This window comes from Ictalurus punctatus, chromosome 20 (assembly GCF_001660625.3).
Source record: "Ictalurus punctatus breed USDA103 chromosome 20, Coco_2.0, whole genome shotgun sequence".
NCBI lineage: Eukaryota > Metazoa > Chordata > Actinopteri > Siluriformes > Ictaluridae > Ictalurus > Ictalurus punctatus.
This window is the reverse complement of record NC_030435.2, coordinates 24,437,727-24,460,226: the sequence shown is the minus strand read 5'-3', so window position 1 is coordinate 24,460,226 and position 22,500 is coordinate 24,437,727. Positions and strand designations below refer to the sequence as shown.

The window sequence follows — 22,500 nt, the reverse complement described above, 5'->3', positions numbered from 1 at the left end:
GGATTAATGGAAGAAATAATGGAGATGAATCTGTTCTCAGTTTGACGGACAGCTGCAGCTCTACAGCGGACAGAAACACACACAGCGGCACTTTAAGCTTCATAAAGAAATTCAGACTGTATGAATATTCAAATTAAAATGTAGGCCGTATCTGCATACTGAAACCTGATTGGTCGTTGTATGTAACGATGCAGGAACACGCTCCGGTCCTCGGCGACTCATTAAAGCTCGTCCAGAACATTCCACCGAGTTTCTCTTTCACACCGAGTTCATTCTTTCATTCACCATCAGATCTGCTTCTAACACGCTGTGAAGCCTGAATGACTTGTTTTACACACACACACACACACACACACACACACACACACACACACACACACACAAATAACCACCTGCTGCTTCAAACAACGACACTCCTGTTCATTTACAGAGAGAGGAAGATGGAGAGAAAGATTTATGTTCTCTGTTCCTGTAAACGTGTGTGTGTGTGTGAGTGTGTGTGAGTGTGTGTGATGTTGCTCTCCATGTAAGGGGTCAGAGGTCATAGTAAACATGTTTGTTATGTGTGTTAATGTCGCTCTCGTGTCACAGCAGCAGCCTGCTTATAGACCGTGTGACGTCCGAGTGTGTAACCCCCACCCCCCCCCCCCCACACACACACACACACACAGTATAGAAGGTGAGTACAGCGTGTATGCTGTATACGTCATCACTTAAATACTGAACATCTTTTCATAAAATCATCAACTTTTATTATTTTATTCTATTTATTCATGTATTTGTGTGTACGAATTCATTCGTATTCATTAGTTCACTTGTGTTTATTTATTTATGAATGTACACTACGTATTTATTCCCTTTGTTTATTTATTTATTTATTTATGAATGTACAGTACGTATTTATTCCCTTTATTTATTTATTTATGAATCTATTTCTTTTTTCCCGTCTGTTTGAGAAGATTAAGAAAAGAAAAGCAAACCGTTGTGGTGGTTCAGGACGTGGCCTCACTAGTAACGAGCTAAAAGTGTCACCTCTTCACACACACACACACACACACACACACACACACACACACACACACACACACACACACCTCAGCTTTACAGCTCAGGCCTTTTGGAAAGCATCAACGCCTCCACATTCCTGCCCTGTTGCCCCGAACAATCCCCCCCCCAACAGATTTTAAAGTAATGCTCACAGAAATAATAACACCACAAACAGGAAGGAGGAGGGGGATAAACCGAGCCGCACCCACAGCTCCTCGTTAACGTGCTCAGCGTAGTGAATTTGCGCCGATGCGAACGTAGCGAACAGATAATGGAAGTGCATGTCCTCGGGTTCTTCCCGGTGCGCTGCACGTCCTTCAGTGTCTCCAACATGGACAAAAAGGACCAGGTCACAGAGAGGAGGCGACTCCGAGCGATCAGCACGTCACCCTGAGCACAGACTGCGGTCAGGCTCAGGTAAGGGGCGTGGTCTGAAGCGTGAGGGCGGGGCTTATACGTGATTCAGACTGTAATGAAGTGCTGTTTTGTGGAACTGTCGAGAGCGATGGTCTACACGTGCAGACGCTGAACCGCTCGCTGGAATCTTCCAGGACCGCAGCAGAGCCGAAGGTTATTGTAGTTCACACTGGTTCAGCTACTCGTTTGCGTCTTAAAGACATACGGGAAATCCTGAGACGTGTTCAGGCTTGCCGGACCTGCGTGCGTGCGCGTGTGCGTGTTGTCTCATTCCGGTACACATTTCCACGTTGTTGCCGAAGGCAGTTTATAAAGATTACTCTTTGATGATGATGCAAACGGCTCAAAAAGTCAAAAGAAACCATCAGGGCTGTGTGTGATCTTAAACTGTTAAACCCACAACGCTTCCGAGTCCCAGATCCGCTCCAGATCCGCTCCAGATCCGCTCCAGATCCGCTCCAGATGAAGTGACGGCAGTGTGACGCGAGACAGTGAACCAGCAGCACATTACAGCGCTTAATCACAACATCACTGATCCGCGAGTTCAAATAAAGTTCACAGTGAAGAGAACAAACAGAGTGTGATGTGAGAGAGGCAAGAGAGGAGAAGAAAAGGGGATAGAGGAGAAGGAGAGAGGAGAGAGAGGAGAGAGAGGAGAAGGAGAGAGAGAAGAGAACGAGAGAGAGAGAAGAGAAGAAAGGAGATGAGAACGAGAGAGAGGAGAAGAGGGAGAGGAGAAGGAGAGAGAGGCGGAGAAGGAGAGAGAGAGGCGGAGAAGGAGAGAGAGAGGCGGAGAAGGAGAGAGAGAGGCGGAGAAGGAGAGAGAGAGGTGGAGAAGGAGAGAGAGAGAGGAGAAGGAGAGAGAGGAGAAGGAGAGAGAGGAGAAGGAGAGAGAGGAGAGGAGAAGGAGAGAGAGGAGAGGAGAAGAGAAGGAGATAGAGGAGAAGGAGAGGAGAAGGAGATAGAGGAGAGAGAGGAGAAGGAGAGAGAGAAGAGAACGAGAGAGAGAAGAGAAGAAAGGAGATGAGAACGAGAGAGAGGAGAAGGAGAAGAGGGAGAGGAGAAGGAGAGAGAGAGGCGGAGAAGGAGAGAGAGAGGCGGAGAAGGAGAGAGAGAGGCGGAGAAGGAGAGAGAGAGGCGGAGAAGGAGAGAGAGAGAGGAGAAGGAGAGAGAGGAGAAGGAGAGAGAGGAGAAGGAGAGAGAGGAGAGGAGAAGAGAAGGAGATAGAGGAGAAGGAGAGGAGAAGGAGATAGAGGAGAAGGAGAGGAGAAGGAGATAGAGGAGAAGGAGAGGAGAAGGAGATAGAGGAGAAGGAGAGGAGAAGGAGATAGAGGAGAAGGAGAGGAGAAGGAGAGAGAGGAGAAGGAGAGGAGAAGGAGAGAGAGGAGAAGGAGAGGAGAAGGAGAGAGAGGAGAAGGAGAGGAGAAGGAGAGAGAGGAGAAGGAGAGGAGAAGGAGAGAGAGGAGAAGGAGAGAGAGGAGAAGGAGAGAGAGGAGAAGGAGAAGAGAAGGAGAGGAGAGGAGAAAGAGAGAGAGGAGGGAGAGAGAGGAGAGGAGAAGGAGAAGGAGAGAGAGGAGAAGGAGAGGGAGGAGAAGGAGAGGAGAGGAGAAAGAGAGAGAGGAGGGAGAGAGAGAGGAGGGAGAGAGAGGAGAAGGAGAAGGAGAGAGAGGAGAAGGAGAAGAGAAGGAGAGAGAGGAGAAGGAGAGAGAGAGGAGGAGAAGGAGAGAGAGAGAGAGAGGAGGAGAAGGAGAGAGAGAGGAGGAGAAGGAGAGAGGAGGAGAGAGAGGAGGAGAGTTGATGGTAAATGAGGATTTAATGAAGAGCTCTGACTGAATGCGCGTCGTGACGTCACATGACCCGTTAAATATGAAAAATGATGCGTTCCCTTGATTTGGCGTCCATTTCTGAGCGATGATAAACAACAAACAAGGTCATGTTTATTTTTATAAACATTACAGAGTCGAAGCAGCTGTTAAAAGTCCTGAATCTTTACATTTTCTCCGTTATTGAAAGGACTGCGTTAGCAGGACGTAAACTCGGCGCTGGTAAGGGACAGCTGCACGCTCGCTGCTCACGCACGACCGCCGCAGGAGATTTATCACAGCGCACGCGCTACTCCTCCCACGTCCTGGCATTCCGTCCTCCCAAACATCTGCATTCCTGCTCCGAGAGGCTCTCCGGGTTCTGGACCTCGGCCCACTGACGCTGTGCAGATGAGGAACGGCGGGAATCAGGGCTTTAATGAGTTATGGACAGAATCATTCTCAAATTTCTCTGAAATAATGATTTTTAGAAGAGAAATGTGAAGCTTAACGCTGGTAATAAATAAATAAATAAATAAATAAATAAATAAATAAATAAATACACGCTCTACCGTTACACCTTCTGAAATGAAAGCTGATATAATCTGTCCGTGATGACAGACTCCTCCCCCTGAATATCGCGATACACCGCACAGCCCGTGATCAGCACAGTCCTGCGATGGACGAGTGATTAGTCATTGAAGACGTTCCACGCGTGTTGTCCTCATTCCAGAGACAAACTCTTCAGCAGCTGTCGCTTTTCAGCGCACGCATAAACCACAACGCCCTGCGCTCTGACTCACCGCCGTATTTAGCCGTGTCTGAGCACACAGACACGCGAGAGGAGCAGCGTGAATGTGATCCGACCAGAGTCCTGAATCTGTGCGAGACTGACACCGGTCTCTGACTTCAACACCAACATCACTGTGTTTCTGAAGGAAAATACCATCGCAATACCATCAGAGTACCATCAGAGTACCATCAGAATACCATCACAGTACCATCACAGTACCATCAGAACACCATCAGAGTACCATCAGAATACCATCACAGTACCATCAGAGTACCATCACAGTACCATCACAGTACCATCAGAGTACCATCAGAGTACCATCACAGTACCATCAGAGTACCATCAGAATACCATCACAGTACCATCACAGTACCATCACAGTACCATCAGAGTACCATCACAGTACCATCACAGTACCATCAGAATACCATCACAGTACCATCACAGTACCATCAGAGTACCACCTTATCTATAGATTTCGTGGTCACTTGAGGACACAAATAGATCTGATTCAGTTGTGACTGATTCAATGTCCGAGTTTAGAAATATTAACCCTGGATAAGCGAGTCTGCTTTGGTCACTTAACGCGGTTAGACGGGAGGTCATGTGACCTTGTTGCGTTCTACAGGTCACAGTTGTGACATCACACTGGATATAGCGCCTGATTTCAGTGATCGGATTGTAAGATCGTGATTAATAGCCAGATGTTCACAGCTGATCTGTAAAATCAGAGCTGTCTTAAAGCTGATGTTTGAATTCCCAGTGGACGTTGTGAAGACGTTGCGAAAACGTTTCCAGCCTCAACACGGCGCTGTGTGTGATATTCGACACCGCTGTGCTATTCCAGCCCCGAACACAGGAAACACAAGGAAAGAAGCGTCAGGAATAACAGCAGCTGTGTGATGATGTTGGACAGGAACAGCTGCTCAGTGATGATGTACAGAGGAATAAATCAGCGACAGGCACACACACCGTGCCAGTGTTCCACAAAACACCACCAAACGTCAAAGCGTCTTAATGTGGCTCCTTTATTCAATAAAACAATATACATTCATAATTATACATTATTTAAATAACACGCTGCTGTCTTTCACAAAACCAAAAAAGAGAATTTTTACAGAACTTACTGTTTCTTTTCTACCACAGTCCCCGCCCCTAACCCCACACAAACCAAATCGGTCCACAGTCCCCGCCCCTAACCCCACACAAACCCATCGGTCCACAGTCCCCGCCCCTAACCCCACACAAACCCATCGGTCCACAGTCCCCGCCCCTAACCCCACACAAACCAATCGGTCCACAGTCCCCGCCCCTAACCCCACACAAACCAATCGGTCCACAGTCCCCGCCCCTAACCCCACCGCAACCAATCGGTCCACAGTCCCCGCCCCTAACCCCACACAAACCAATCGGCCCACAGTCCCCGCCCCTAACCCCACCGCAACCCATCGGTCCACAGTCCCCGCCCCTAACCCCACACAAACCAATCGGTCCACAGTCCCCGCCCCTAACCCCACCGCAACCAATCGGTCCACAGTCCCCGCCCCTAACCCCACACAAACCAATCGGTCCACAGTCCCCGCCCCTAACCCCACCGCAACCCATCAGTCCACATTCCCCACCCCTAACCCCACCGCAACCAATTGGTCCACAGTCCCCGCCCCTAACCCCACCGCAACCAATCGGTCCACAGTCCCCGCCCCTAACCCCACACAAACCAATCGGCCCACAGTCCCCGCCCCTAACCCCACCGCAACCAATCGGTCCACATTCCCCACCCCTAACCCCACCGCAACCAATCGGTCCACATTCCCCACCCCTAACCCCACCGCAACCAATCGGTCCACAGTCCCCGCCCCTAACCCCACACAAACCAATCAGACCAAATTCCCTGCCCCTAACCCCACCGCAACCAATCGGTCCACAGTCCCCGCCCCTAACCCCACACAAACCAATCAGACCAAATTCCCTGCCCCTAACCCCACACAAACCAATCGGTCCACAGTCCCCGCCCCTAACCCCACCGCAACCAATCGGTCCACAGTCCCCGCCTCTAACCCCATTGCAACCAATCAGACCACAGTTCCTGCCCCAACCCCATTTCAACCAATTGGATCACAGTCCCCACCCCAAAAGAGTGAATTGGAGTAAAAAGGGGTGGAGCCATAGATGACGGTCATTTATCATTTTTACACAGAAAGTAGTGTATAGTGTATGTAGGGAATAGTAACAGCATTACTGTTAACTACGAAAGCACCACCCTAGCCCCGCCCCTTCACACCTGTCTCCTGTTTATCACCTGTTTCCTCATCCAAAAAAAAAAAAAAAAAAAAAAGTCTTTCCTGTGAACAATGCAGGAATTCTGGGAGTGTAAAAGTCGTGGTGTTTTTCTCTCCTTCTGTCTGTCTGTGTTTTGACGTTAGAGATCGTGGCCCACGCTACCCGTCTGTCTGCTACAAATCTTCCCCAGGGCGTTTTACACAAAGCACAAAACCTCGCAGGACAAGAATGTCACACTTCTAAAGACACAAAACAATCAGAAGAAAAAAAGTGTAATAAAACCCTGCAGGGCTTCCAGTGACACGGGGTCGAGGAAGCGGTGAAACAAAAACACAGCACAACTTGGCCATGAAAACACGCTCGACAGGTATTACCCACAATCCCTTTCAGCACTCATGTACACTATTCACACTGCACTGGATAATGAGATAATTAACAACCTGTCATCAGTACATTTTTCATTTATTTATCACCAACTGACGACGTTTACAGACTCTCACCATTTAACCCTTTACTCTCCGAGTGTGGAGTCACCCGGTGGACTGATCGGGGGTCAAGCCTCGGGTCAGACGGGATGAGTTTTCCACGTGGAGGTGTGTGATGGAATTATCCCGGAGTCCCGACATGTTGGTAAAGACCGTGTTAAAGACCGTGGGAAAAGAGGTTCCGTGCTTTTTCTTCAGTGAGGGTTTTTGTGGAAAACTATTTGAATCGGAGAAACGGTAATCGGACGGAATCGTTCTTCACGCTCCTTCGCGGTGGTGTTTGTGGGTAAATGAGAGCTTTGAGCTGTACTCGTGTTCGACACACGTGAACCGAAGAGGGCTTTGTCTGAACGTATTGAATGTATTTGTCGTGATGACGTCACGACTCGTCGTTGGCTCGAATCCGCAGGAAATCTGCGGTAACCTTGGGGGAAAAAACGCACGCTCCTGTGAATATTGTGGCGTTTCACTAAATCACTAAATCCTGGAAGGACTGAAGACTAACCGGAAGGTTGTGAGTTCAAATCCCAGCACTAAGCTGAAACTGCGAGGCCCCTGAGCCACGCCCTTAACCCTCGACTGCTCAGATGTATAAATGCCCTAAATGTGAACGTCGTCCCGAAGACTAATCCCATCTGAACGCTACCGAGTGCTCAGAGAACCAAAACACACACCAAACATCTCCAAACACCCCGTTTTCCTCTCGAGGAATCCTCTCAGAACTACTGCCGGAGTGCTCCTGAGGTGTGCAGAGTGTGGTATGAAATATACACCAGGCTTTTCGGGAACTGCGCGGCCTGTGGAGTCGCTCCGGGTCACATTCTCAAACAACAAGACAAACAACAAACATCATGTCAGATCAAACACACGTCCAGGAATGAAAATCAAGATGCAGCTCCGTTTCACGTGACGTCACGGCGTTTATACCTGCTCAGACATGCAGGGGTGTTCTCTACAGCACACACACACACACACACACACACACACACACACACACACACACACACAAAATGAAATAAAATCTGAACCGAGCCTCGTCTGTACCTGCTCAGAGATCATCACACACACACAAACACACACACACACACACACAAAAGTGTGTCCGTGATTACACAACTCCAACACCAGACATGTACAGACAGTTTTTTCTGCGAAGACACGAGATAAGAAGGTTAAAAGTGCAGCACAGAACGACTCGAGCTCCGGTCGGAGGAACGATTCCATCCAACTCACAACTCGCAACACACTGACGCTAAATTAAACCCAGTCGCATTTCACAACGTTAAGATCCCCATGCTGGATTAAATATGCAACTGATCCGGAAGGTTAGACTTCACATCACATAAAAAAAAAACAATGCACAAATTCTGAACAAATGAACTGCAGGAGAGTTTATATATGAGAGGAGAGTTTATATATGAGAGGAGAGTTTATATATGAGAGGAGAGTTTATACCGTCAGACTGAAGGGTTTTACTGAGAGAACTTCTGATCATTTCCTCTGACTTACAGGCCTTTTGATTGCGGGTGCCAAAACATTTGCACCCAATAGAATCCCAACAGAATCCGTGTTGATCTGGATTTGTAGCATAATATGTTCACTCATGTGCAAGCACACACACACACACAGACAGACAGACACACAGACAGACACACAGACAGACACACAGACAGACACACAGACAGACACACAGACAGACACACAGACAGACGTTTTGTTTTTGATGTTTTATAGAAAGTCATTAAAGACACACCGCAGTCTTGTGATACAGATCATATATATTTATATACTATCTTAATTCAGATAGGATCGTCACACCGCTCAGCTCTGATCACGATACAGCTCGGGCTTTCCTCGGAACGATCAGTGAGAGGTTTTAGAAACAGGAAGTGAGCTCGGAGTCTTACCTGCGAGACGACCGGAGACGCGCGTAATCTCCTCTGAAAGACAAACAGCACAAACAGGACTGTGTTAAGGTGCGTTTCTGGTTCACGTTACGGTTTCTTTATTCTCCGGCTTGTTTACTTCCTGTTCTTACACATCTGTAGTCACGAGTGTAGGTCATTTTTATAAACACTCACCACTTGTGCTAAAATATACCCGATACACTGGAGAATACTTACACCACGGTGCTGAGGAGTTCTGGATCGTGATTGGTCAGGAGGTGTTGATTAGTTCTCTTTAACAGCGGCTCTGACAGTAGCGCAGCTTTATATTAATGCACTCGCTCTAATTATAATACGTTATTGTTTCTAAAAATCACCGATAGGGTGAAGGTGTTTAAAGATGTCTAACGTTTACGGAAGGAGTCTCCAGTGTCAGCGCTGCGGAACAGTCAGAGGTAAAGCTGGAACTAAGATTTCCCACATCTTCACCACGGAGTTTACACTCCTGTACTGTTTCTCACCAACACCACACACTGATTATTCTCTCTTATTAACTTGGAGAGAGAGAATAAAGAGAGAGATTATAGCTGCTATAACGTAAGTGAGAACAGGAACTTGTTCCACAGCGTTAAATGTAACTATAGGAGGATAAAAGTGTGGTGTGTTTCATTCATAAATGTAAAAATGGTAGTTGCTGTGGTGTAAGAGGAACACAACACTCGGCAACGTGCCGTTACAGGAACATTACCAGCTTCTGGACGGTAACAGTAACTCCGCCTTACGCCACCGCTTTGCATGTAAAACTACATCTGTAATGAAGCCCTGATCTTTTAAAGGAGCTGTGTGTAATGGGTAGTGCCCCCTGCTGCCAGCATGGTGTACTACAATCTAAATATAAATAAATGAGGTTTAATTATAAGATGCTCATATTTCATCATGTGCACATTCTGAATTCACTGCTCTGTGTGTGTGTGTGTGTGTGTACTAATATCATACACTGCACTGTAAGTCATTCAGTGTTACAATAAATTGTACACCTTCCACATAGTCGGGTTGCCAGATTGGGGTTATAGCTCCCATAATAATAACACAAAAATAAAACTAACTCAAACATCATCAGCTGACAATGCTAATGCTAACAATACCCAACACTGCCCAGTCTTTAAACAGTCAAGCAGGGATGCCAGATTCATACATAGTTCGTGCATAAGGATCACAAACACTAGCATAGTAATCCTTTTTATTTATACAGTGTTCCTCATACAAGACTAAAAGAATCACCCGACGGCGTAGGGTTGCCAGATTTCTCTAATACCTTCAACACTTCTTTGATATCGTGTGTAATTGTTTAGAATATGAAATAACACCAATGCGACACGGTTTAATGTTACTAAGCACACACATTCCCAGTGTTTTATTTCCACCCGCAGTGTTTAAGATTAAATACAAATAAAGCATTTTATATTATTTACTAAATACTCATTTACAAACCTACAGTAGAATGTCCTGTCGTTGCCTTTTCAGTAGAAAACATTCATCTGTGCTTTAGTGTAGACTTTATAAGATACTTTATAAGATGAATAGATGTTGGACACAAATAAAAATGCATAACCTTTACAAAAGTGCAAATACACGAACATTAAGAATTAATTCAACACTGTAGATATATATTTCTTAATGAAATTTTGTAATAATAATAATAACAATACACAGCCTGTTAGTTATAATGTGGGAATTAACACTTTAATGAGCTGCCAGTAGATAAGTGACCTCAGTGAAGGTTTTAATTAGCCAGAGAGAGAAATCCTAATTAATCCGAGTAATTACACACACACACACACACACACACACACACACACACACACACACACTTGTTTGAGTTTGGTTCAGACTAGTGTTTGTTCCTGTAAACGATAAAACTTTAAAAGGTGTGAAAGAAATCTTTTCTCTGTAATTACACGCGTGATGAATAAATGAATAAAAAGATAAATAAAGGAGTATAAAAGTGGTGAGTTGTTATTTACCTGGCAGATTTTGAGCAGCGCCCAGCAGAAAATACAGGCTGAGAGATGAAACTTGGCGCTGAGGTAAGACTCCAGATCTGCTTCCTCCATCTTACAGCTTTAACGCGTTCATTCTTCCCCGAACAGGTTTATTTCATTCCGGTTTAATTCCCGGTTCATTGTGGGATCCAAACCCCGCGGCTCTGTGCGCGTGCCTGCTGTATCACTCACTCACTCGCACTGAGAGACTCAGCGCGCGCGCACGTCCGGCCCACATCCGGGTTGCCAGATGAAATAGTTGAGATTCAGCAGTGGGGCGAACAGTTCGAGGGTTTAATAGCTATTGCAGGTTCTGAAAGGTGCCAAACCCCAGCAGGTGACGTCACTAATGATTAATTTGCATATTCATCGAACCGCATATGTAATGTATATAAAGTTTTATTGAGGGTTTTAATACATGAATATTGTTCAATGCCAACCAATCAAGTGCAGGGTTGCCAGATTGATGCGCTTTCGGAAAGAAATCTGTTTTACAATTTTTAAAAGTGTACACACACACACACACACACTCTCTCTCTCTCTCTCTCTCTCTCTCTCTCACACACACACACACACACACACACACACACTCTCTCTCTCTATCTCTCTCTCTCACACACACACACACACACTCGCTCTCTCTCTCACACACACTCTCTCTCTCTCTCTTTCTCTCTCTCACTCACACACACACACACACTCTCTGAGTCGAGTGCATGTATGTATCTCTTTCAGACGTTCACGGATTATTATAAATCTGTTAATTGTCCCGAGTGAGTGAATCGTTTGTTTGAGTCGGTTCTTTTCAATGAATTGGAGAATCCCGTTGATAAAACTAGTCTGAATGATTCATTCACGAATCGAACCGATTTTATTCTCAAGTTCAACTCACTGATTCAATGATCCTGTCACTGTTTTATCTAATTTCCACATTTCTTTCTGGAACTGCTGGTGTGTGAAACGTATTAGTCACTCAATTAATATTAATAAGAATTATTATTATTATTATTATTATTATTATTATAAGAACCATTGTTATTGGTACTCATTCATACACGAACACACACACACATTCACACCTGAGGCAATTTAGCATGATTATAAAACACACAGACACATTTAACATATTCACATGTTGATAAGTTTATTAATCACCCTTTTGATTTTGCATCACTGACACTGAAACATGGCAGAGATATTGCACAATAATAATAATAATAATAATAATAAATGATAATAATAATAATTTCCGGTAAAATAATATACATTTTCTATCCTAATGATTTTATAGCACCTAAAAACCACACCATGCAACATGTTTATTACAGGATATATTTATCATCTATAAACCTATCTGATATCGTTAGTGCTCTACAGGATCGTCTCGCATGCGATGATTCGTTTACTGATTCGTTCACTGATTTGATTCATTTCACCGATTCACCTGAGAAATGACACCATTAAAACACATCCACGAGAAACACGAGCAGATTCACGGCCACATTAAAGGCTTTTCCCCAAAAACTCTCTTCCTTTATCAAAGCGTTTTATTCTTAACATCACTCTATAAACACCTACGCTAATTTCACCTTCACGTCCGTGTGTGTTCACGTGTTATTGCTGTTTAGAATGTGCAACATGACTGTTTAGTGATTTAGTTATTATCCTTCACCCTGTGTGATACAGTAACTGCTTTACATAACAAAAAAATCTGATTTATACTGTTTATTATTTACAAAGGTATTATTTTTCTCCTTCCTCCTAGTCATTCAGATCAATTACGTCCCTCTTCGTACAGCGTAATGAGAAATGTGTTTTAACACTGCAGTTCTTTAACAGACTCTAATCGGAGAACAACGCAGAGGGAACACACACTAAGTTCTGAATGTGTTGCTAACAAGCTAACATGCTAATTATATAATCAACAATACAGTTCAGTCAAGGTGATTATATATATATATATATATATATATATATATATATATATATATATATATATATATATATATATATATATATATAAAGGCTTAAACCAAGGGGAAGATTGAGAATTCAATGAGAATGTTGCAAAAGAAAAACTGTATGCGAATCACTTCAAATAAAAATGACAAATATTTGTTTCAAACTAAATACAAAGCAGCATTTTAACTCCACACCCTTATTAATCTCATTACATTCATTACACTTAGACTGCAGGCCACGTCTTTACTGAATACACACACCTGCTCGCTTTGTGTGTGTGTGTGAATGAGGTTGTTGTAAAAGCGGCTACTACATTCAGATCACGCTGGAGACACACACACACACACACACACACACACACACACACTTTCTCAGTGAAATAAAGTTCCTCATTCAAGTACAATAATAATAGCTAAGTTTTTTTTTCAGATCACACTAAAATACAAAATGATCAAAATATTTCATCATAAATAAATCAATAATTCTAGTTAAAAAAGGGAGAAGAATGGAAAAAATGAAATAGAAAGGGAAAAAAATAAATAAGGGTGGGATATATAATGTACACACATTAGATAATAGTAAACAAATGTTAAAAAGTAAAGAAGTAACAAATCTGAAGGTTGTACAAATAAAAAAAACCCCACAACATACTAATATAAAATCTAAATAAAAAAGAAGGACAAATGTATTGTGGTATAGTATCGGTATAGTGTGTGTTTATACAGCATATAGTATTTAAAAATAAATAATGTATTTAATAATAAATAGGTAGTAAATGTTGGGGAAAAAATATACAAACAAACAAACAAACAAACAAACAAATAAATAAATAAGGAAAAAAGAAAAATAAATAAAAATGAATAAATCCACAGTGCAGGCCAATCCAAGGAGTTAATAAATTAAATAATAAATGAGAAATGAAAGAAAGGTAAATTTTTGCCGTGTACTTTACTAAGATAAAAATTTACATGGGGGGGGGGGGGGGGGGGGTGTATTTGTCTAAATTACATACTTATAAAACTCATTCTGTTATTATTCATGGTTATATCTTCACTTGTGTATTTACATTAACACACATTAATGATCTACTTTAACGGGTTTTAAACACTAAAACTCTGATGCGAACACACTCCCCGCTCCTCCACACACAGCTGTGAGACTCTACACACTCTTACTAACAGGTTCTCCGTCCTCGCAGGGTTCTGGGTCGGAACGCTTTCTAACACGCCGTGTTACGGTTCCACACAGAACCTTTAGGACTTCTAGAGCTGGGAATGTTTACAAAAATATCAACCAATGTTGCTCAGTTATATATAAAGAGATGTATTATATATATATATATATATATAAGTTATATATAAGGAGGCGTAGGCCATGTTTTCATTTCACTGCACGTTATAGTACGTGACAAAGAAAAATCTTGAATCTTTATATCGGTCAGTCAAACGTCTATATTAAATTAAAAAAATAAAAAAGAGAATGAGAAGAAAAATATTTGTTCATGACGTCAAAAGAAAAAGGAAATATTAAACACTCAACAGAAGAACAGAGACGGATTGTTAATTTACACATTTGTTCATTAACGATGTTACTTTTGACAGCTGGTGAAAATATTAGCTGCCCGATAAAACCTCGCTGTGACCGTGAGGTCTGTGGAGAACCTGTGGAGAGAAAAAACATTAATAATGTGTGTTTACGCAATAAATAACAATAACGCAACTATAAACACAACAGGTGAGAAATGACTCGGACACGAAACTAAGACGAACCAAATCAAACCTTGCAATGCATTATGGGTATTCTGTGGCCACTCTGGTTTCCTCCATGCCAGCAGGTGAATTGGGGTGTGTGTGTGTGTGTGTGTGTGTGTGGTGCCTTCTGATGGATGGACGGACGTTCCATCTGAAAACGATTCCCACTTAGACTCCGGATCCATCAGACATTAAAATGATGGAGCACGGACTGATCCAGTTACCAGAACAATTCAAAGCTACGCTCTTCTACACTCAGATCTAGAACCTCTTGGGTTCTCTTCAAAGGTTCTGCGCATTGTTATCTTCCCAAAGACAATGCTAACAGTGCTTTAATATACAGTACATTCAAGAACCCTTTATTTCTAAGAGTGTATTTGATATGAGGAACCTGAACTGATTTATCTGGTGTGTACAAACTTTTGGACGTTTTCTCGAACCTCCTCAGCAACACCACACACACACACACACACACACACACACACACACACACACACACACACACACACACACACACTGCACATTGTGCTCGTAGCCGTTAGGATCAGTCCTCAGTGGACTTTATGTGCCAGATAAAACAGTCTAAGTCTTTCTCCTTGCTCTGAATGAGGCTCAGTCTCTCACTCTGCACATCTGCTCATTAACTCGTTAACTCATTAACCCTGCTGTAGTGTGCTCTGTAGTGTGCACTACGTAGGGCATGTTCTATACCCTCACCCCCCGTCGTCTTTTAAGACTTTACACCGATACCGCTCTAACATTTATTCTGTACGTTCTAATAAACTCCATTTTATTTCTCCAAGCTTAAAACAAACAGAACATCATCTCTAAACACTCTGATTAGAATAAATGATTAACACACACTCCTCTGTTTGCTAGTCATGTGGTAAATTTAAATGTTTAATACCTGTAGTGCCATCTAGTGGCAGAAAGCTGCTCCTGAAACCTTACTGAATTAAAAAAAAAAACTGTTCAAACTGTCTTAGTAAAATAATACCACAAAGAAGTAAAGATGTTAATATACGGTATGAAATAACTGAAATTATAATTGAATCATGCTTTAAATAACAAGTTTTGATGTTTAGTACATGTTTTATTTCATGTCCGTGTCATGCAGTAGTTACAGACACGTAATTTAGGTTGAAGAGGTTCAGTTTTGTTCCCCAGGACACTACATGACGTAATGTGGAGTCCCACATGCTGAAAATTTCTGAGATTTTAAATGTAACTGAATGATAAATTACCGGTAGCTGACGGTAGGCCTGACGGATCACCGCGATTAATAAATCTATTTCAAATGCAGGAAAACTTGTCCTTTTACATGGCAGGAGATAAATCTCTCTGCGCTTCCCCTAGAAAAAGCACAGAAGACCACAGATGTGGTAACCATAGCAACAGCAATTCCACAGCGAGAGCTCGTCCAATGAGGACTGAGAGATGTTGCGTTATTTCAAACCTGCAGGCTGTGCATCAGAGAAACGTCCGACCAATAACAAACAAATCGTTTGGGGGTTTTGTTTGTTTGTTTGTTTATTTGTTTGTTTGTTTACATTACAAAACGTAAACATCTACGAGGACAATGAAGTTGAGAACTTTACTCTTTTAGCAAGTAACAAAAGTCACGAGCCTATCACCAATCAGAGATTAGACGATACATGATTGGACGATGGTTTATTTCACATGATGATGTCACAAGCCTAAAGTTAGCACAAGAATTTTTTTTTGCATTATTATCAATCATGAAATCCAAAAAGACCCAAACGAGAAGAAATGAAGAACGCTCTATTTTTCTTCAGCCCCAGACGTCCTCACTGAATTATTAACACGCATGCGACTTCACCTACACTTAGCTTTAGCATTTCCACTGATCTGTTATCAATTATTAATGCCATGACCCATCAGAGGTCATTAAAATACTTTAACCATATCACAGACAATAAATATGATCCGGAAACGCAACATAATATATATATATATTGTTAAGATTAATAGTCAATACTTAATCTTTATTAGAAAAGGGGTGTAAAAATGTTTAACTATTTTTACCATTAAAGGACAAATGCTAAACAGCAAATACTGAATTTATTATTAAAAAAATAAAGTACGCCTTTTTAAGCCTAGCAATCAAAGTGAATATAAATATATTCAATTCAGCTTTAACTGTATTTATTTATTTAGCGCTTTTAATATCAGACCGTCACGAATCAACTTTACAGAATTTTTGGAAATACTGTACTATTCGATGTGCATAAATATCGATATTGTGAGACATGCATAACAGAATAATTTTTTTTAAAAATTAAGCGTTAAACAAGCATCACTGACCGACGGATATGTTTTTAGCAGTTTAATTTTCTGCGACAAAACTGCGATAATATTGTAAACTGAGAAAGAATTTTTTGTATATATTGTAAATCAAGAAAAGCGTGAACTTTAGAAAAAACTGATATCTAAACTCTGAAAACAGTTCTCTACTGAGGCTTCCTACTGACTTTTTTATGAATTTAGATTTATTTTTGATCAGGAGTGTTACAGTGTGGTCAGAAAACTGTGAATCTTTTTATCAGTTCTCTTCTCGTTCAGCGGCACAAATGGAAATACTAATAATAGACAAGTCGAGTCTCCTGATGTCCTAATTACAGATTCAGCGCCAAAACAAGTGTATTATTATTCTTCTAAATCTCTCTCTCACACACACACACACACTTCCCTTGTTGTAACTGGTGTAAGCACAACATTAACACTTGATCTTTTACAGGTTTTGTGATCACTGAACTTCCTGGTGTGTGTAAATCTGGCCCAGAAAGCTGATGTTAGTGGCGTCTCGTTTCCTCCGTCTCTTATTTCCACTCCTGACATCAGACCTGAGCTATGTTTATACTGATCAGCACCGAGACGGAGAAATAACAGTGTGGGGATGTTTAAATAAACCCTTTGCTAAGTATATTGATGCTGCTATGTTCCTCTCGGTACGGTTCAGTGATGGATAATGTGACAGAAGGACAAAGGACAAGGACACTTTGTTCCCTGGAGCCGTGAGGAACTCATCATGTATCCTGGTGCAAGTTACACTACTCCTCTGGGTCTTCAGTCTTATCCAGAAAGCACCGGCGTGGCTGTGTGCTTTCATCCCAACCACACAGGAGTCACACCTGAGTCCACTTTTATAATCAGTTTAATAATCTTGGTCTCCAATCAGCTATTAAGCGCGAATCCAATTTAGCTGTAATGAAAAGCTGCAGCTACTCCAGCCCTTCCCAGACTCCTTCTCCATATAATTAATAATATCACAATCAAAACAGGAACACGTGTGGTGTAAAGTGCCGGCATGGGTTCCGGAAGTGGAAGAAAACCTGAGAACCCAGTGTTTATAGTTGATAAAGGAACTAACTTGTTTTGCGGATATTCCTCAAGAATGAATGTAACTACAAAGTGATAAAAGTATGACATTGTAATAGTTGATAAATTGCTGTGGTATTTAAGAGGAATAAATCTTGGGGCATGATGTTATAGGAAACTATTTAACTTTGGGCTGATAATAGTAACTCTGCTCCATAACTCATTTAGTATTTTACAATAACATCAACACACACAGTGGTCCTTGCCTAGCCTTGCCTTGCCTGGCCTTGCCTGGCCTTGCCTTGCCTTGCCTGGCCTTGCCTAGCCTTACCTGGCCTAGCCTTACCTGGCCTAGCCTTACCTGGCCTGGCCTTACCTGGCCTGGCCTTACCTGGCCTGGCCTTGCCTGGCCTTGCCTGGCCTTGCCTGGCCTTGCCTGGCCTTGCCTGGCCTTGCCTGGCTGGACAGTGGTGGCTCTGAGGATAAGGTGCTGGGTTACTGACTGAAAGGTCAAATCTTCTGGGACTCCCAATAGTCCTCATCTTTGCTTTCTTATCAAGAACCCTAAAAAACTGGTTCAGGTGTGAAATGTGAACTATATGTGCGGTTCCTGAAGACTAGATTGAAAAACACTGTCATAACTGTAAGTGGACAACATAGCACCTGCTTTATTTCTTCATCCTGCACCTTCGTTCCATCTTCTTCTCCTCTGAGGTGACACTGTCTGATGAACCATCCCCGGTCACTGCTGGTTTCCGGTCTCGTCGCAATCTTTCGCACGTTTTTTCTTTGACTTTGATGGCATTGCGCTGCTCTTTTTTAGAGAACCGAGAGGAGGTAGCACTTGTGAGAGGAAGGGAAGTCGGCCTTGAAGCTTGAGATACGTCAGTGTCCTTGATCGGATTAGTTTGTAGATAGCAAGGACTCTTGTATGTTTCCAGAACTAAATTGTCTGATCCGTGGGTTGTGACAAGGCCAAGCCTCTTCATCTCCAGTAGGGACGGACTACATGCAACATGGTTGAAACTGTCTTTAACATTTGTATTGTCACCCACTTTTCCTGTTACATTGCCTTTCTTCTTGGGCTTGACGTACTTCCTAGTACGATCTTTCCTCGGATAGTTATCACTGCCTTGATTGGTGATGGCTCTCGTTTCACGATCAGAAAGATGTTGACGCTGGTTAAGCTTCAACGAGGACATCTGATTAGCACACTGCTCGACTAGCGAAAGAATACTGATGTCACTTGCTATACCGCAACTGCTGCTTGGAGAAGGAAGCAATGCTTGTGGACTTCCTGCAAGCTTAGCTTGGTAAAGATCGGCATGAGGCCACAACTCTGACGTCTTTATTTGCTCAATGAAGGAGGTACACGAATGGCACAAGTGCAACTCCTTGGCACCACATTTCAGGGACCCCTTGCAAGATTCACAAAGAGATTCTTTGTTTATGGCCAGCACAAACAAGGAACCCGTTCCAGAGCCAGGAGAACGTCCTATGGGAGACTCCAAATCCTTGTTGGGTGTTGATGGTGAGTTGATATTGAATATCCGGAAGCATACATGACTTGATGGGGTCCTGGGTTGGCTCTCGGGTGTTGTAACCACTCCAGTGTGGTGTTTCACTGTATCCACTGACAGATGACCAACATCTCCTTGACATGGTCTGCTCAATTTAAGGTCAGTTATGTTCTCTCTACTATGCGCAGTCCTCAGAACTGCCTTATTTGGGGCATGTCCAAGATCCGTTGTTTGAACTTTTTCTTCTTGGCATACATCTCCATTATCGCCAGTCCTAATACCTGGAGTTCCCAACTCTGCCTGGTTAACCTTGATTGTCCTATGTTTCATCCAGTTGACGATACCCATAGCCATGGAAATTTCTGTATCACAAAGCTTCAGTAAGCAGTCCTTCCCTACCCAGTTACTCTGCAGAAAGTCTTGGCTAATGAGGTCTACTGATAGAGGAGGTGCCAGGTTCTCTTCTGATCCAATATGGAAGCTGTACATGGATAATGGGAGGTCTGGACTTGGCTGGCCAATAACGGTACTCGGTAGATCCATTTCATCATCAAAAATGGGGGTCATTTCAGCCTCACTAGGGTCATAAAATAGCTCATAGAGAGCATCTCCACTGTATGTGTCCCTAGGGAATTTTCTGGAAAAAATTGGTGTTAGAGATTGCCCACTGTGATCTTCAGTAGAAATACAATCAAAGTAACCTTCATCGCTGGTGCTTTCTTGGTTCTCACTTTTTGGTGTCATTGTGTGATTCAGACTATTTTCTTGCTCTGTCGTATTTTTGCTCGTAACGTTCTCAATGGGATACGCCGTTTTGTTTGAGGACAGTGATATAGAAATTGGTGTAGAGCTTGTATTTGTTTCTTGGCTTGAACTTTGACTAAAAAGAACAGTCCTATTGATGGTCTCCCACATTCCAAACAAGTCCAAGACTTCAGGATGAGCAGGTGATGCTAGCTGCTCCAAGCCTCCCTGAAAGGCAACAGGACTTCGCTTTGGAGTTTCGCCGATATCCCTGTTTGTTTTAAGTTTTGGCATCCCTTCAAGAGAGACAAGGTATTCCTCATCTGCAAATATCTCTCCACAACCGGCTTGAGAGCCAAAACTTTTCAGTGACACAGCGTCCTCGCATACATTAGAGCATCCTTCACTCGAGGAGTCGGAAAGTGTATCATTCATTTTGCGAGAAGTCCTGGATTCACGGCATCTTGAAGATTTCTTTTTTTTTGTTGTTGTTGTTGTTGTTGGTCCATATTCACGGCATGGTGTACATGGTGACGTCGCTTTCTCGCTATTGTGCTTTTTGTGGATGAAAAGGTCTTTGATTGCCTTTTTGGGCTTCCTAAGAAAGATCCTTTTCTTTGGAATGGACTTGGCGATGGAAGGCACAAACGGCACTTGAGGTGTCAGATTGCGGTAATCAATGATTTCCCGGTTGCTGGCAGATGTATTCTGATTTTCATGTAGCAACCAATGAGTTGCACCAAATCCAGGAAAGCTAGCACTGTTAACAAGCCTGGAGTGATGACACGTGGCTGGTGTCCATGCTTGATCTCCGTTCTCTGGACTTACTGAGTTATCTGGTGTAATTCCCATCACACAGTCGTGAGTTCTGCTCTTTTTAACATAATCACAACTAATGTCTTGAGTCCAGCCATCTGAGAGACTGGGGCTGATCTCTGGGGAAGGTACGTCCAGGGGATGTGGAGACAGTGAACTCTCTGAGGACACGTTTGGATGGTTTTCAGTGAGAGTTAAGTAAACAGAAGAACCATCAGAGGAGCTATGTCCTCCAGCACACTGACTTCTACTTGTCTCAGTTTTAGGGCTTTTGTCTCCTTGAGACCGTTTTTGGTTAGACATCAACTCCATATCGCCAAGTCACATTCATAACTGCACACAGAAAAGACTAAATTAAAATGAGTGTTTTTATTCCATGTACATTTATAATGAATCTCACTCCAACACGGGACGTAATGACCGACGGATGTAAAGACAAATAACTAAATGACAATAAATGGTAAGACGCAAAACACCGTCCTCACTCTCTTTACTTATTTATTTAGGTATTTTATTCAACTCGGTTTTATACAATTAATCTCAATTTAATTCTAATCGCAGGTTTCTACATTAAAACGATTGTGTATTAAAATAAACCGGTACTCATTTTAAAGCTGGAAAATGCGATTTTTAAAAATAAAATATTGAAGGAAGGTCGAACGTACAGCATAATTACAAATCATATTGCTGTAATATCTTTATAATTAAAAGATTATCACTTTAAAATTTTCTACTGTTGACTGTAAGTGCCATCACTGTTATGTTGATAAGCTCATTTAATTCATTCATAATGTCAGAAGATGGTTTCTGGTCGAGATTTAAAAATAATAATAATATTAATATTAATAATAATAATAATAATAATAATAATAATTCATAAGAAATGGGAGAAATATTCCCAGTCAGGTTCCAGCTCTAGTTGTTCTGATTTACATAGGGAGTCTATCGAAGGTGTGCTAACGGCTAAATGGTGTTTTGACATCAAAATCTGACAGAATTTCATTCACGAAAACACCTCGTTACCTCATAAAACCGCGGATATGAATGAAAAACGCATACTTTCGCACTAATAACCGTGTGTGGGTGTAGTGCGCAGCAGTAGTTATATCCGCACTGTGTAGTAGGCTAGTATGCGGGCTGAGATGAATCCCCTCAGCAGTGACCGTTAATTTGAGGCGGCGCGTGACACTCGCTCGCGCGTCAAGCTGGCGCAAATGGCGGGAAAATGGCGTTACCTCAGATCTGGTAAAACGGCGGGTTTGTAATAAACACGACATTCACGGCGGTTCAGAGACACAATACGGAGTGAGAACAGGATTAAATAGGTGTGTCCGTACCTGTAACACGGTCAAGAACTGCTGCACGCGCCTGGATCAGGGAACTGGATGCAATGTGGAAAGCCAAAGGGTTCAGAAACGCGTTTAGTATTCATCATTATATCTTACACACAGTATTTAAAGTGGCACTGAAGCACGAGTTTCACAGATGTTTTTTCGTACCTGGCTCTTCGTGTTAATGGACACCAGTGCAACAGAAAGAAAAGCTCTAATCTTTCCGCATGAAGTCAAAAATGAGGTTTTGTGGCTTTTCATTCGATTATGTTCGCCTTAAGGTTA

The 22,500-nt window shown here is 42.6% G+C and overlaps 2 protein-coding genes across 7 annotated transcripts in view; both read right to left on the bottom strand.

Annotated features, from left to right (window-relative positions):
* Positions 1 to 11,007, bottom strand: part of arhgef4 (Rho guanine nucleotide exchange factor (GEF) 4) — a 47,848-nt gene extending 36,841 nt beyond the window's left edge. For 2 of the 5 annotated variants that reach the window (XM_017495148.3, XM_017495149.3), the window contains exons 1-2: positions 10,735 to 10,989; positions 8,732 to 8,764 (exon numbers count right to left, since the gene is read on the bottom strand). In XM_017495148.3, coding sequence (XP_017350637.1) covers positions 8,732 to 8,764; positions 10,735 to 10,824 — 123 coding nt within the window. In that variant the 5' untranslated portion in view covers positions 10,825 to 10,989. Of the gene's footprint in view, positions 1 to 8,731; positions 8,765 to 10,734 lie in introns of all 5 variants that reach the window. The other 3 variants (XM_053673804.1, XM_017495152.3, XM_017495150.3) reach the window with 3 other exon arrangements.
* Positions 11,008 to 14,080: 3,073 nt separating this feature from the next.
* amer3 (APC membrane recruitment protein 3) lies at positions 14,081 to 22,304 on the bottom strand. Of its 2 annotated transcripts, XM_017495171.3 has the most exons (3): positions 22,222 to 22,304; positions 18,468 to 21,217; positions 14,081 to 14,375 (listed from the first exon to the last, which is right to left on the bottom strand). In XM_017495171.3, the coding sequence occupies exon 2, from the start codon at positions 21,194 to 21,196 to the stop codon at positions 18,473 to 18,475; it is 2,724 nt and encodes a 907-aa protein (XP_017350660.1). In that variant the 5' UTR covers positions 21,197 to 21,217; positions 22,222 to 22,304; the 3' UTR covers positions 14,081 to 14,375; positions 18,468 to 18,472. The 2 variants fall into 2 exon arrangements, with proteins under 2 accessions (XP_017350660.1, XP_053529761.1); XM_053673786.1 differs by lacking the exon at positions 14,081 to 14,375 and having other exon boundaries at positions 15,182 to 21,217.
* Between the last annotated feature and the right edge of the window lie 196 nt (positions 22,305 to 22,500).